Source organism: Silene latifolia, unplaced genomic scaffold (genome assembly GCF_048544455.1).
Source record: "Silene latifolia isolate original U9 population unplaced genomic scaffold, ASM4854445v1 scaffold_20.1, whole genome shotgun sequence".
Taxonomy (NCBI): Eukaryota; Viridiplantae; Streptophyta; class Magnoliopsida; order Caryophyllales; family Caryophyllaceae; genus Silene; species Silene latifolia.
The window spans coordinates 9376665-9391836 of NW_027413163.1; the positions used below are offsets into that span (position 1 = coordinate 9376665).

General features: G+C 37.8%; 1 protein-coding gene across 5 annotated transcripts; it reads left to right on the forward strand.

Moving 5' to 3' along the window:
* The first annotated feature begins 7977 nt into the window (after positions 1-7977).
* Positions 7978-11863, forward strand: LOC141638431 (serine/arginine-rich splicing factor SR45a-like). Of its 5 annotated transcripts, none has more exons than XM_074447839.1 (7): positions 7978-8097; positions 8435-8467; positions 8871-8972; positions 9068-9170; positions 10250-10399; positions 11175-11241; positions 11401-11863. In XM_074447839.1, the coding sequence occupies exons 2-7, from the start codon at positions 8445-8447 to the stop codon at positions 11592-11594; spliced, it is 639 nt and encodes a 212-aa protein (XP_074303940.1). In that variant the 5' UTR covers positions 7978-8097; positions 8435-8444; the 3' UTR covers positions 11595-11863. The 5 variants fall into 5 exon arrangements, with proteins under 5 accessions (XP_074303940.1, XP_074303944.1, XP_074303942.1 ...); XM_074447843.1 differs by having other exon boundaries at positions 11407-11863; XM_074447841.1 differs by having other exon boundaries at positions 7982-8097; positions 8440-8467.
* Positions 11864-15172: the final 3309 nt, after the last annotated feature.

Below are 15172 nucleotides of genomic sequence, written 5' to 3' on the forward strand. Positions count from 1 at the left end.
AAGCACAGCATGAAATGACCCAGAAAAAATCTACTTGGCCCCCTGTTACGGATGACCGTGAGAAAGAAACCAAAGTCACCCAAAATCTGCCTTAGTCTCAAGAGACAGTCGATAGTCAAAATAATCGACTCTTAGGATCACCATGGAAGTCCTATCCACGACCGGGCAACGAATGTTATAAAACATTTAGGACTCCACGTCGATGTCACAATTGTGTCCTACGAAATATCCGTATAAATCGCCTCTGTGATTGGTCAGTCCACCGGTTGACTTATGGCTCGTTGAACCCACCATCAACCAACGTCACAAAATAATTACCAGAGTTATCAGCTCATGTGGGCAATTAAGGACTGAAAAATATAATGTTTGTTCAGTTCACTTTGTGGTGTTCAAAAATTGTCGCACAATTCCACATGAAAAACAAAATATATAAATATCAAAACGATGATGTCGTATAGAGTACAAAAGGGAATGAATCTAATCCATAAAAGAGTACTACAACTTAGGAACACGTTTAATTCCCATGGAATTAACGTGCCCTTCATGCTTATCTTGTCGTAATGGTTTAGTGAGAGGATCTGCTATGTTATCATCTGTAGCAATCTTTTCTATCACTACTTCCTTTTGCTCCACGTAATCTCGGATTAGATGAGCTTTCCGTTGTACATGTCGAGACTTGTTGCTAGACTTTGGCTCCTTAGCTTGGAAGATGGCACCACTATTGTCGCAATAGATGGTGATCGGGTCATTCGAACTAGGCACTACAGATAGCCCATGTAAGAATTGACGCATCCATATCGCTTCCTTTGTAGCTTCAGACGCGGCATAGTACTCGGACTCAGTCGTAGAATCTGCTTTATGTAACAGATTTGTTTCGAACTCTTCCAGTGATCAGCGCCATTAAGAGTAAAAACGAATCCGGACCGAGATTTCGAGTCATCACGATCCGTTTGGAAGTCGGCATCTCACAGAATCGGCAGGTTGCGCATAGCTTTTGATCGCCTCCATAAGTCAATGCCCAATCTTTAGTCCTCCGTAGGTACTTAAGAATGTTCTTGACAAAGCAAGCCAATGTGATTCACCTGGATCTTTGTTGGAATCGACTTGTCATACTAATGCATATGCCACGTCCGGACGTGTGCATATCATGGCATACATGATAGATCCTATTGCCGAGGCATAAGGAATCCGTGTTATGCGCTCTTTCTCTTCCGGTGTCTACGGTGCCCGAGACTTGCTCAAATGCACCCCTGGAGCCATAGGAAGAAACCCCTTCTTGGAGTTAGTCATGCTGAATCTCTCTAGGATTTTGTCTATGTAAGACTCCTGACTGAGAGATAACATCCGTCGTGATCTATCTCGATAGATACGGATGCCAAGAATTCTTTGTGCCTCACCCAGATCTTTCATCTGGAAATGGTTTTTCAACCATACTTTCACCGAAGTTAAGAGAGGTATGTCATTCCCAATCAAGAGTATGTCGTCAACATACAATATTAGGAAGACAATCTTGCTCCCACTCGACTTGATATATAGACATGGTTCCTCGACCGATCGAGTAAATCCATTTTCTTTAATCACTTGGTCGAAGCGATGATTCCAACTCCTTGATGCTTGCTTAAGTCCATAAATGGAACGCTTAAGCTTGCACACTTTCTTAGGATGTTCTGGATCAATAAAACCTTCGGGTTGTACCATGTACAACTCTTCCTCCAAAAAGCCGTTTAAGAAGGCGGTTTTCACGTCCATTTGCCAAATTTCATAGTCATGAAAAGCGGCAATCGCTAAGATAATCCGAATGGAACGCAGCATGACTACGGGTGCAAAAATCTCATCGTAGTGCAAACCTGGCACTTGGGTGAAACCTTTAGCAACTAGTCGTGCTTTGTAGATATCTTGTTGACCTTTCACAGAATGCTTTATCTTGTAAAGCCATTTGCATTGAAGGGGACGAACCTTAGCAGGTAAGTCAACAAGATCCCACACGTTGTTCTCATACATGGAGTCCATCTCGGATTGCATGGCCTCAAGCCATAGCTTAGAGTCAGAACTAGTCATGGCACCTTTATAGGTTGCGGGTTCACTACTCGTTAAGAGTAGAATGTCATCTATGTCATGTTCCTCGACCATACCAATGTATCCGTCTGGAGGAATAGAGACTCTTCCCGACCTCCTAGGTTCCTCGGGAATATTCACCGTAGCGGGATTGAAGGAATAGGTTCCTCCAATAGTTGCTCGGTACTTGGTTCTGGAATCTCCGAAAGTTCGAAGGTTCTATCACTCTTTGCATTCTCGAGAAATTCCTTCTCTAAGAATGTCGCACTAGCCGCAACAAAAACACGTTGTTCGGTTGGCGAATAAAAGTAATGACCAAGCGTTCCTTTAGGATAACTTATAAAGTATGTCTTGACCGATCGCGGGCCGAGCTTATCCTCGTGTCTCCACTTGACATAAGCCTCGTAGCCCCAAACCCGTATAAAGGACAAGTTAGGGACCGTTCTCTTCCATAGTTCATATGGAGTCTTGTCAATGACTTTAGACGGACTTGTTAAGTATTAGAGCGGTGACAAAGAGCATAACCCCATAATGAATCGGGTAAAACCGTGTGACTCATCATGGATCGAACCATATCAAGTAAGGTTCGATTTCTCCGTTCGGACACTCCATTCAATTGAGGTGTTCAGGTGGAGTTAAGCGTAAGGCAATCCCACGAGTCTTTGAGGTGTTGATCAAACTCGTGAGAAAGATACTCGCCACCACGATCTGAACGTAGTGTTTTAATCTTTCTACCCAATAGGTTCTGCACCCTATTCTGGTATTCTTTGAATTTCTCAAAGGATTCACTTTTATGCTTCATTAAGTAGACATAGCTATATCTACTCAAGTCGTCCGTGAAAGTGATGAAATACCTATAGCCTTCTCGTGCGGTGATTGACATAGGTCCACATACATCCGTGTGTATGAGTCCTAATAGGTCAGCAGCGTGCATTCCAACACCTTTGAAGGAAATACGAGTCATCTTACCGATGAGACATGATTCACACGTGCCAAATGATTGAAAATCAAAGGCCGAGATAGCTCCATTTTTGATGAGCTGTTTTACGCGTTTTTCATTAATGTGTCCCATACGGCAGTGCTATAGATACGTTTGATCTTTGTCACCAACCTTTAACCTTTTATTCATTACGTGTAATATTTCAGTGGTCTGATCTAAAACATAAATTCCGTTCATGGAGATCGCCTTCAGTAGAATCATATCGTGTAATGAGAAAATGCAAGTATTATTCTCTATTACAAATGAAAAACCAAGTTTATCAAGTGCGTAAACCGAAATAATGTTCTTAGAAAGACTGGTACATAATAGCGATTATATAAAAATAACTCAAATCCGCTAGGAAGCTGGATCACATATGTTCTCCTTGAGACGGCAGCCACTCGTGCTCCATTCCCAACACGCAGGTCCACCTCACCCTTTACGAGGGGTTCGATGTTTCGGAGCCCCTGCACATGATTACACAGATGAGAACCACAACCAGTATCAAGTACCCAAGTTCCGTAACTTGCGTGGTTAATCTCAATCATATGAATAAAAGTAGAAGAAGAAGAAGACATACCAACAGGTTTAACACGACCTGCCTTTAAGTCCTCATGATAAACAGGACATGTACGCCTCCAATGCCCAGTCTTGTGGCAATGATGACATTCCATGTTTTCATTCTTGCTCTTTGTCATGCCTGATGAGTTGCTCGACTCGGCAGACCACTCTTACCCGAACCCGACTTCTTGAACTTCGCCTTACCCTCGCTAGGTTTGCTCGAGCTTTGCCCTTACCTTTCCCTTTGTTTGTCACAACGAGAACATCTTGTTTCATGCTCCCACTGAACTTCATGTCCTTCTCGGTGCGTACGAGAAGGAGTGCGATTCATGGGGAGTTTTCTTCAAATCATTCATATAGTAATTCGCTCTAAATTGCGAAAAACCATCGTGGAGTGAATGAAGCATGCGGTTGATAACAATGTTCTCGCTGATGTTACAATTAAAGGTCTCCAGCTTCTCGACATTCTCAATCATGCTGAGAATGTGTGGGCTAACTGGTTGGCCCTTCAGGAGTCTCGCATCAAAGAAGCGAGTGGTATGCTCATAGGTCACGATTCTCGGTGCTTTTGAGAATTCCTTGGTGAGCGTGGTGAAAATCTTGTTTGCACCATGGGCTATGAAGCGTTTCTGCAAATTGGATTTCATTGCAAAAATGAGTACGTTTTTAATCGCACCCGCTTCCATACAGAAATCATTAAACTTGGTGATTTCAGCAGCTCTAGCCGTGGGACTGGGTTTGCGGGAGGGGCTCCAATAGATATTTGAGCTTCCCATCAGCAACGGCAGCATTCCGTAATGCCGCCTCCCAATCCGCGAAGTTTGATCCATCATTCTTGATCGAGTGGTCGATTCATCCGATTCATGAATATCCGAAGCCAGGACTCACGGTCCAATGTGGCACTTGGCATTGGGTTATCAGTAGAACTAGCCATTTGTTATTAGCAGTTTAAATTAACGTGATCTACACTGAAAAAGGAAGAAAAACAAAAACGAAATAAGCAACTCATCGAGGTGATTTAAGTCTATTAAAATTCATTTTAATCGTGTAGACTCATTGCACTTGTATAATTGATCTCCCTCAAGAATAATACAAGTGATCCCAAGACTCAATTTCCGTAAATTGATAAGCCAACTATTTAGCTAATTCTTCCGTAAGAACTCTTGGTCGATAGATTTCCGTAAATCCTATCTATAGTCCACCATAGTCACAGGATCGTACGAGTGACCATAGTGTTGAGATAAAATAAGTCAATCAGTTCCAACTTACCCGACGTAGAAGGGGTCATATTATGCCTACCGACGAAGAAGGGACTCATTGGAGTTTGACCTATAAAGACCGTTCTCAATTTTGGTTTATACGAGGAAGATCCCATCAACTAAATTGTAATTCATATTAAGTGAACTAATAACTAGCGTTTGCGTGAATGAATTAATTTGGGTGATGGCTTAAAAATCGTGTGACATGAGAATGTCAAAGAAAACTAACTCGTGACCTCTATATGTGTCAGTTTTCATGCAATAATTAGGTGGTTTGGTTTTTAGGCGGAATATGATGCATATTATCGTTACGAAAATAAATAAAGAGAATGCAATACGTAAATAAAAATTTCCTAGTGTGGCCTATCCTAATAAAAAGAACATAAAACAACTTTGGAATCCACCGTTGGACCCGAGAAGCTTGTCTTGATGTTCCATCTTGATCCATGTAGCGGGAGTGAGCATCCGGTCTCCATCTTTGGTCTTCTCAAAAATTACAATTTAAAATTTACATATATAAACCTATTTACATTCTAAATAAAAACTGTAATTAAAAGGAAAAAATGGAGATACGAGATCTCAAAATACAACCAAGACCGTGTTCCATCATTACGGTAACACGTTCTACTAAGGCCACACTAAGTTACAACCGTTTGCAAAATAAATAAATACGTAATTAAAAACATTCAAATTAAACGAGAACGATAAATAAAATGCATCAACTAAAATTTAAATTTATTCGTGACATAATTCCGTAATTATGTTTAAATTTATCCAAACCACCAAAGATAATTAAAATTATATGACAAAACCGCTTTAGTCAAGTTAATTTTAATCCGAGATAATCCGTTACTTTAAATCGTTTTAAAGTAACTTAATTTTACGTGGGTGAACCGTTTCACTATCAAGCGAGAGCATATAAACCGTTTTATGCAACAAAGGCCGAAAAGAAAAAAAAAACAAAACTTTTTTTTTTTTTTTTTCTTCTGTACTGCTGTACGTGAACAGTACCAGAATTTTTTTTTTTTTTTTTTTTTTAAAATGTTGCTAAAACCGTGAGCAACAAAGGGAAGGAAAAAAAAAAACGGCTCATGTCATTTTGAGATCAACAAGTGATCAAACAACAAAACGATTTGTAAAAACTCAATTGCAATTTAATCTAATCCGGATTAAAACAAAAATACAATTGACATGATCTTCACATATTGTTGTAATTATCGATTAAAACAACAATTCGCAAAGAACAAATCGGAAACAAAACAAAAACAAAAGATCGTCTGATCTAGCAATAACCATGAGGCACGCTAATCAAGGCAAAAAAAAAATTGAAAACAGGCCGTAAAAAACAGAAAAGCCACACGGTTTTCAAAAAAAAGCCGTGACAAAAAAAATTTTGTGCCGCACGAAATGTTATGCAATCATTTTGATAGATCTTTAACATATTGGGATGAATATCGATTACAAAACAATATGCAAAGATCAAAATGAAAACAAGACGAACAACAACCAATACCGTGTAAACATGACACGGTTCCCAAGGCACAACAACAAAAAAACGCAGCAATCAAACAATTGCCGAGAGGAAAAAAAATATGCCGAGGGAAAAAAAAAAAAAAATTTCAGCCGAGTGAAAAATGCATCAAAAAAAAATAATCGATCCATTCCGTTTGATGAAAAACACATAGAAAATTTACGTGGCCTCGCTTTGATACCACTTGAGGGGTAATATCCGTATAAAACCCTTTCTTTATAGGATTATAACGCAAATTTTATATGCAATTTATTGTCATAAACGAAATTAACAAAGAACGATTAAGCAATAGAAATAACCTTCGGTCCTAGTGCAAAATGGCAATGAGAGATCAAAGTAGATCTCCTCCTAAATGTTGCACCCAAGATTGTCCTAGAAATGCCCTTGTGCTAGAGTGAATCCTCTAATTGCCTTGCAATATTGAGAGGATTGTTTTGTGAGTTTATGTTGGATGAGAGATCCGAATTTCGAGAGGCACTTTCTCAAAACCCTAATTTCTTTTTGCAAATGAATGAATAGGTTAAACAAGAGAGTGAGCCTCTCTTATTGTCTAGGCCATTCGGCCAAACCGAGATCAAGAGAGGGAAATGGGCTTTTCCATTTCCTCTTTATTTTAACTCGCAGTCCGACATGCAATTTACTAAATGTATATGACACGGTCTAATTATAAACTGTCATCGGTTATCGGTTATTAAAGCATCAACTAATAATACGGATTAGTTGAATTATTAATACATGTCCGACAAAGACAATATTGTATAATTACATTCAATATACATTTAATTAAATATAAAACGCTTATATTCAATTTACGAATTAACTGCTTAATTCGCCTTAGCCATTTTCATTTAATCCGTATTAAATAAAATATCTCAACATCACATTTTGACTTATTATTAGTCAAATAATTCGGACTAACTGGTTAGTCAAATTTGGCATCTACATGAGTGTATTTTCATACCGTCACATCTCTCAAACGTATCCTATAGGTGTGACTTTTAGGGACCAGTTGATCACCGCCATCTGTATGACAATAACGTCAAACTTATCTAGCAAGCCAACCGTTATTGATAAACGTGGATCAACTGATAATAATACCAAAAGTATGCCCTTTGATCCTTTTAGAGATTTATAAGTCCTTGCACTAACTGTTAAGGACACCAGCCCCAACAGGTGCTAATTGTTAACCTTGGAGACTACCGGCGTGAAACGATTATCATCACGATCACGCCAATATAGTTTCAAGTCGGTGAAGTTAATTAAAATGAGAGGAGTTGGTATTGGTAGCTACGAAACGTACTGTTCAATAGGGAAAGTGCTCGTTTGTTCATATGATTTCTTTGCTACTATCTTGTTTAAAATGAGAGGAGTTGGTATTGGTAACTATCGTGTTTTAAAACGTTAGCATTGAATAATAGAGAATAGAATTGTCGGACTTCCGAGCTATCAGCTTTTGAAAATCGTATCGGAGACGATATTAAAAACCCAAAACTTGTTGTATGGTTTGGGGTATTTGGTTTAACCCGTATTTTAACCCGACTCCCTTTCGAATTTCTAACTCGTATTTAAGAAATGAGAGCTCCTTTCACTCCGACCGGCCGACCGGCCAAAAAAAAAAAATTGTAGACATGTTAAAAGAAAGTAAACGGTTAGATACCACAATAGTTTTGAACCTTCATCTTCCCCAGATTTCTGGATACAAACAGTGCACGGTGAGCTTCCATTTTGGTGAATTTCTTCACTCTGCTCTTCTACTATTGATTTTATTGCCATGATTTTCCCCTTTTCTCTTTTTATTGTAATTTCTTGCTTAAATCCGGAGCTCATTCAGAACCCTAACTCTATTTTTTTTTGGGAATTCCTGAATTTTGTAATCACCTTCACTTTGTTTCTCCTGCTTTAAATACAATAAGAGACAATAATAATCCATTGGGTGAATTTCGTTATGTGATATTAGTGATATAATGTGTTACTGTTACTGTTAAATTTTAGAGCTTATGAATATTTTTAGTAAATGATTTGTTTTTGTTTTGTTTTGTTGATTTGTAGAGTAGACTAGATGTCACATTCAAGGGATGAAAGGTTAGTATTTGATTTAAACTATACTAAATGTTGAAACAAAATCGCACCCGGTGTACCACTTTATCGTACATCTTATCGAATGAGAGCTCTCCCCTTTTATTCTCTTTCGATATACTTGGGTATTTTCGGAACCATCAATTCTTGTTAAAGACCGTCTTAACTTAAGACCACTCTCACAACGGATTATAATAGAGGTGGAAATAAAAGGAGGTTGCGAAATGTCTTGGGGTAAAAGGGTCTCAAGCAAGACCTACTCTTGCGGAAAATGGTTTACTCAAGCAAGACGGATTATAATAGAGGTGTACCATAAAGTGGTACAGTAGGTGTACCCTATAATTTCTCCTTTTTGATTGGTATTGGAATTGATTCTAAAACTGATTTGTTTGGATGAGTTATATTTTAGTAGGTCACCTTCACCAGATGCGTCTGCCTCCCCAGGCACTACCTGTCACCGACCTCGGTCTAGGTCTAGGTCAAAGTCATTGCCGAGACGCAGTCGTTCTAGGTATTGCTTTGCAACATCATCAATTTTCATTTTTTTGGGCAAGGGTATTTGAAAATTGAGGGTTTAATTTTGTGGTGTTTTTGTTGTACTGTTAGGAGTGTTGATGTTTCGAATCCCGGAAATAACTTGTATGTGACTGGTTTGTCGATGAGGGTTACCAGCGATGATCTTGAGAAGTTCTTTAGCAAGGAGGGGAAGGTATGGGCTTGCTTTTATTCTTGAAACACAGTCTTCTTTAAGATGAATATTGTTCTGAATTCACTTGTTTATGAGACAAAGTGCCCTGCATATGGTGGTGTTGTAATCTTACGTCTTGTTTTGCTTGCTTGGGTTAAACTGAAATTGTATCGTAGAATATGCTGTCATCCATGTCAAACGCATGAGCAACTACACCGACATTTGTCATAGTGATTTATTTAGTGGGTGCTTCAAGCTGTTTAATGATGTGTGCAGTCCATTTTCAGTGCAATACTGCAAATCACCAATCACCAACAGTCCATCACACGTGTGCCATTTTTGCCAAGCTATGTTTCCGTACAATTGCTTACCCAGTTATCCCGTTTTGAGTGGAGTGAGAACTGAGAAGGGGTACAAATGCACAATGGCTAACGAGTTGTGTTTGTGTGTGTGTGTGTGGTTGGTGGCAGAGGTTCTATTTTCCTCCCTGTTAATCAAATTTAAATCTTTCCAACGTAGGAAAGATTTGGAAGCAAAACATCACTGGTGCATGTCCCCTCCTTCCTCTTCCTCTCCCTCATAATTTCATTTCCAAACAATGCCTTAATATAAGTGTCTCTTTAAAACATTTGGTGCTCGTCTTTTTCTGAGCCTTAGATTTTAGAGCAGCGTTTTGGTATAATTTTCACCCAGGCATATCTATGTTTATGTGATCCGTTTGAGGTATAATCCCCCCTGCTATGTGGCAATCTTGGGCACGACTTTTAAATTGAGGCTTTATTGGTCTTAAAAGCTTTAGATATCTCGGCTTCAGTATGTTTTCCTCCCTATTTAAGTACTAAGCTACTAGATGTGAGTTACTGAGTTATAATGCTTCCTGAAAATGTAAAAATCGTGGAAAGGAAGACTGGTGGAGCGTAAACCCATCAGTCTCACTACATACACGGTGACACCAGCTAATTGATGCCTTCATTTTCTGTGAACAGTTCTGCTTTAAAAAATTCGTAACCAATGTATCTTGAGACCTATGTCCTACTTTTACATGTTTTATCTATCTCTGTGGATTAGCTCTCTGCGATAACTCATTGCCGTATCTTCAGGTCCTTGAATGCAATTTAGTTAAGGATCCTCATACCAAAGAATCTCGTGGCTTTGCTTTCATCACTATGGAGACTGTTGAAGGAGCGGAAAGATGTCTGAAGAATCTGAATCGCTCTGTTCTTGAAGGCCGTCTAATCACAGTGGAGAAGGTTTTTCTTCATAGTTGATAAAATCTGATTTAACTGCGTGCTTTTCCTCTTTCAGAATGTTTTTTTTTTTTTGATAAATTTCGGCAGCAGGTCTTGTCAGTCTAGCCCCATCAAATTTCATTCATGCTCTTACAGTGGATTTGATCTTTCGTGACTATAGCTCTCCATCGACATTGCTTATCGACTTAAATCAACTGATTGCAAGGGGTTTATGCCCTCAACACTATTTCTCCATCAGTTACAGGCGACATCATCGATTTTTTTGCTTTAATTTTCAACAAACATGAAAATGGTAAAAAGTCCAGTAGCTTCGTTTTGCAATCTTACTTTTAGTAGCTGATATGTTTTTCAGTTGGTTTCTCTTTAGACTCGAATATCCGTTTTAAGATTTAAATGAGTCAAATAACACCCTACTTGGATAGGTGGGACAAGGTTTTTGCTATGCCCGACTCCTGAGGCATTCTGCTTTTGTCCCATTTGTCCTATTTGACCCGTTATAAATTTAAGAGGGATATGCCCGTCTTAAGAAGAATTTCTATTTTTTTCCTCTGTTTCTAAAGGTCAAAACTCAAAACGCGGAGACTTGAGTGAAGGAGTCATGTCTCTATGACATTGACAATAATATCTTTGTAAAAACTTTTTCAGGAGCTTATGTGTATTTTAGGTTTTCCTAATGTAAACTATAGAAAACCGGTAAGAGAGTAATGGTTATGCTGTATAGCAACATTTTCCTCTATAATATTTGTTCTGATAGATTTTCATTTTCCATTTTCAGGCAAAAAGGTCTCGTGGAAGGACTCCAACTCCTGGTCGCTACCAGGGTCTGAAAGAGAAGCGAGGAGGTATAAGGCTTGTGCTCATTTTTCATATCTTTGAAATTGAAACTAATCGCATAGAGTAGTCATAGAGTTATACAGTTCAGGCTGTCTGAAAAGGCTTGTAATTCTCCGTTGACTCGCTTAACATTTTTTTACTGTATCTAAAGTCTAAACCTTTGACAGGCCCAGGACCAAGTCAAGAACGTAGACAATCTCGTGATTACCCCCCTCGGCAGCGTTATGACAGAGGTCATTATGAAAGAGTTCCTTATGCTCCAGACAGGCGAAGGAGATCACGATCTCCGTATGGAAGGAGAGTAGATGATCATTATGGAGGGAGGACTACTGGTCATTATGACTCGTACAGGAGACGTTAGGGACTGTTGCTTGTTCGCATTGGTGGAGTTTGGAGTTTATACCCTTGATCTCATGTTTTGAATATTCACCACTACCTTTCAGCTGAGGTGGGTTAATTGTTAATTTATGTACTAGATTGTATATGAATATTAAAAGTCAACAAAAACCGGACACTCCCGACAAAGAAATAATCCGCGCATACTTGTCGGCAGGTCATGGTGGCTAGTTGATATTCTTTAGAACATCAAATCGAGTATCGAGCCATATTGAGCATGAATTTTATTGCCTACATTCACTTGTTATCCCGTCCATCGGATGTTTTGTGCTACAGTAGCTTTCTACATTGTTCCTTAGGTTTTGAACACTTGAACACCTCAGTGTGAATGTAGTTTGTATGATCTAGTAATGCTAACTATCCAGCAATGAACTATCTTATGGGGATTTGGGTGATTTTCACTATGACTTAACCTAGTCGTGATTGCGGGAATCTCGTACGATGACAATTTCTTTCAGAGTTATGCTATGCCCTAATGTTTTGATTGTGTTGTAAGCCTTGCGTTCTTCACTTTGATTTCTCGCGTTAGATCGTTTAGATGTTAGCATATTTGCAATGTCGTGTTCGTATAAATCGGTCTGACTTTTATATAAATGTATACCACAATGTTTTACATGAGAATTTGCAACAGTAGTGCTCAATGATTTTAATGTGCTGATGTCCATAAACTTGTGTGATATAACTGCAAGGGTGTAGGACAAATAGGACATTCATGGGCAAACAAGAGGAGATAAAATCCAATGACCGACACTCATTTTTGTAGATTGCAGAGCACTGAAGGCCAGTGCAAAAGATATTTGAACTTTTTAAAAGGGAAAATGAAATGCCGTTATCAATAGTACTGAGTTTTGGTATCACTTTTTACACCGTTATACATGTAGTAATTTAAATTTTGTACTAATCCGAATTAAAATTTACTTGATTTGATAGAATTCTGCTCCTAACTGACTTAGAATTTTACTATTACTAATGGTAAATCAAATTCTATTTCGACTTGAGATACCCGAATTGGAAATTTACTCGATTCGATAAAATTTTGTTCCAAAACAACTACTAACATTACCAAAATAGTTCTTAATAATTACGAATGGCACCCTCTCGGTCCCTCACATACACTAATTTCTATATCAGCCCGGTCTTATTTAGGGGTGATAACGAAGCGAGCGGAGCATAAGTTTAGCCTTACTCAACTTGTGCTTGAGAAATAAAATTCCATTAAACTAATATCCAAAACACAAATTCTTGTTTGTGACAGCACTCACAAACAAGAGACGGATACCATTTTACCTCACAAAGTACCCACTTTTTCTCTCTCTATAACACTATTCATGTGGTCCCCTTTCTCCACTAACCCATTTTGTTACCATTTTATCTCACAAAATATCCGCCACAAATAGTAACCCGTCACAAGGGAGACCAATTGAGGCAGGAGGATGATTATTTTAACTTGCTAGAGTTGTGTAACTGGAGGGGGCCGGGAGGTGGATTGACTATCTTTCCCTATAAAGTTTCCCTTAAGACCGAAATATCTATTTTAAGTTTAAAATAGGTCAAATACATACCACTTGTATATATTAAAATATATAGGAAAAAATAATATATTTGTCTTATATATATACACAAGTGATATAATACTTGATATATCTTAAGTTTAAGACGGATAATACCGTCGTAAATAAGAATTTATAATATCTCTAATCATATTGTGGTCTTTAAGTGACATTGTATCATGCAATAGTCTCCAATCTATTTCCGAGATTTACGTTCTAAAGTTGGCTTGTTCTTTAGCTTAGCCATGCTAATATGCTATAAAAAGTGAAAAAAAAATACTAATAAATAAAAAAATACTAATATGCAAAAATTAGTAATTTTGTCATACAAAGCACTCCTTACAATTGACTTACGAAATATTGAGTTCCTTATATGAAATCAATTTGTTGCAAAACAGAACTTTCATTATTGAGAGAAATAAGAAGTTTCATATGTGATAATATAGGAGCGAAAAAAAGTTGTAAGTAATTTCAACCGTTTCTATTGATCTTAGCTATTTTAACTACTGCTATTATTAGTAATCAATGTTCGATGGTTAAAAGAAATATTAATAACTTGATATTTAGCAGCACCTAAATTACCTAAGAGACGACAGTTTAATAGGAAAATGGATCCTCTCCATTTCTTCCTCTCAATTTCCTCCATCAAACTCATTTAATAATATTTTTTCCACCAAACCTCATTATTATTCCACCAAACCTCATTATCCATTTATTTTACCCATAAATTTTGAGCCGTTCGATAATGCCAGAATACGATCTGGACCACCGATAGGAAATGGCCTCTTCATTTCTTTTTAGGAAATGGAGAGAAACTCTCCTCGTTTAATAGCTTGATATTTCATGATTCATTTCCTTTAAACAATTTAGTTCCAATTCATTAAATCATCTTTACAACTTGAAGACGAAAGAGAGTTCAACTTCACTAAATTGGCATCAAGCTCGAAATTGAGCGCTGACCAATCAGCATCGACCAATGGTTAAGCTAACCCATAATCATAAATCGTGTTCTTACATAGGGGCGTCTAAGGCCACAGGCGACTATGGGCGCGGAAACTGGGACTCCCTATATTTTAAGACGCCCCTGTTCGTACAATATAAGCTACTCCCTTTGACTCGAAAATACACAGTACTATAGTAACGAAAGCAGTCGATGGAGCACCTTAAATTCAAAGGGAAATGATATAATACGTGAATTCATTTGAAAGACGTCTGATTTCATTCAATTCATCGCATCAAAGCCTCGTGATAACTTGTGAAATAGGGGTACCGGGTACCATACATTAACATCTTCTAAATGCCAATCCTTCCCATTCTTCAAAAAAAATTCGAATGTCAATCAAATTCTCATTTAACATGAGTCAAATATTATACATAAGACAAAAATAAAATGCATTGGATTAGCAAAAGATTTGTCTCATCTATACAAATGTGGTGTTATTTGACTAGTTTTATTATTCTATTGAGATTGTGAGAATAATATAAGGTGTTAGGTTTGTGCCTTGAATCTGTTAGTCGCCACTTCGAACGATTATGCGGGGGTCTCGCTCTATATTGGGCTAGGATCTGTGTTGGGCCTTATTAGATCATTCTGTATTAGGTCTTATTGAGTATTATATAAACTCTATAAGCCTCTTCCTAACCGTCATGCTTATCATATCGTCTGAATCTGTAATATGAAAACTCCTCATAGATTAATAAAACTCTCTCCCTTTTACCCTGTGAACGTAGCTAACACAGTGTTAGTGAACCACGTAAATATGTGCGTTGCTTTCTTTATTGTTCTTTATTTTGTCTTTCTTGCATATGTTATAACATTAGGAAATGGAGATGAGTAGAGTAGTAGAATAATGGAAATATGAAAATAATACTTTTAATTTAAAAATAAGGGAAATGATAAATACAGATCCTTAAAATTTGTATTAATTGCGTTGAGTAATGTGTAATTTAATTCTCAATTCCTACATTAATACCACATTTAGAAGGTATTAAA

Excerpts from the sequence above, each read along its gene's own strand:
- LOC141638431 (XM_074447839.1), top strand. The coding sequence starts at position 8,445 with ATGTCACATTCAAGGGATGAAAG. Across the intron at positions 8,468-8,870 it reads TCACATTCAAGGGATGAAAG|TAGGTCACCTTCACCAGATG; the intron begins GTTAGTATTTGA and ends GTTATATTTTAG. Across the intron at positions 11,242-11,400 it reads TCTGAAAGAGAAGCGAGGAG|GCCCAGGACCAAGTCAAGAA; the intron begins GTATAAGGCTTG and ends AACCTTTGACAG.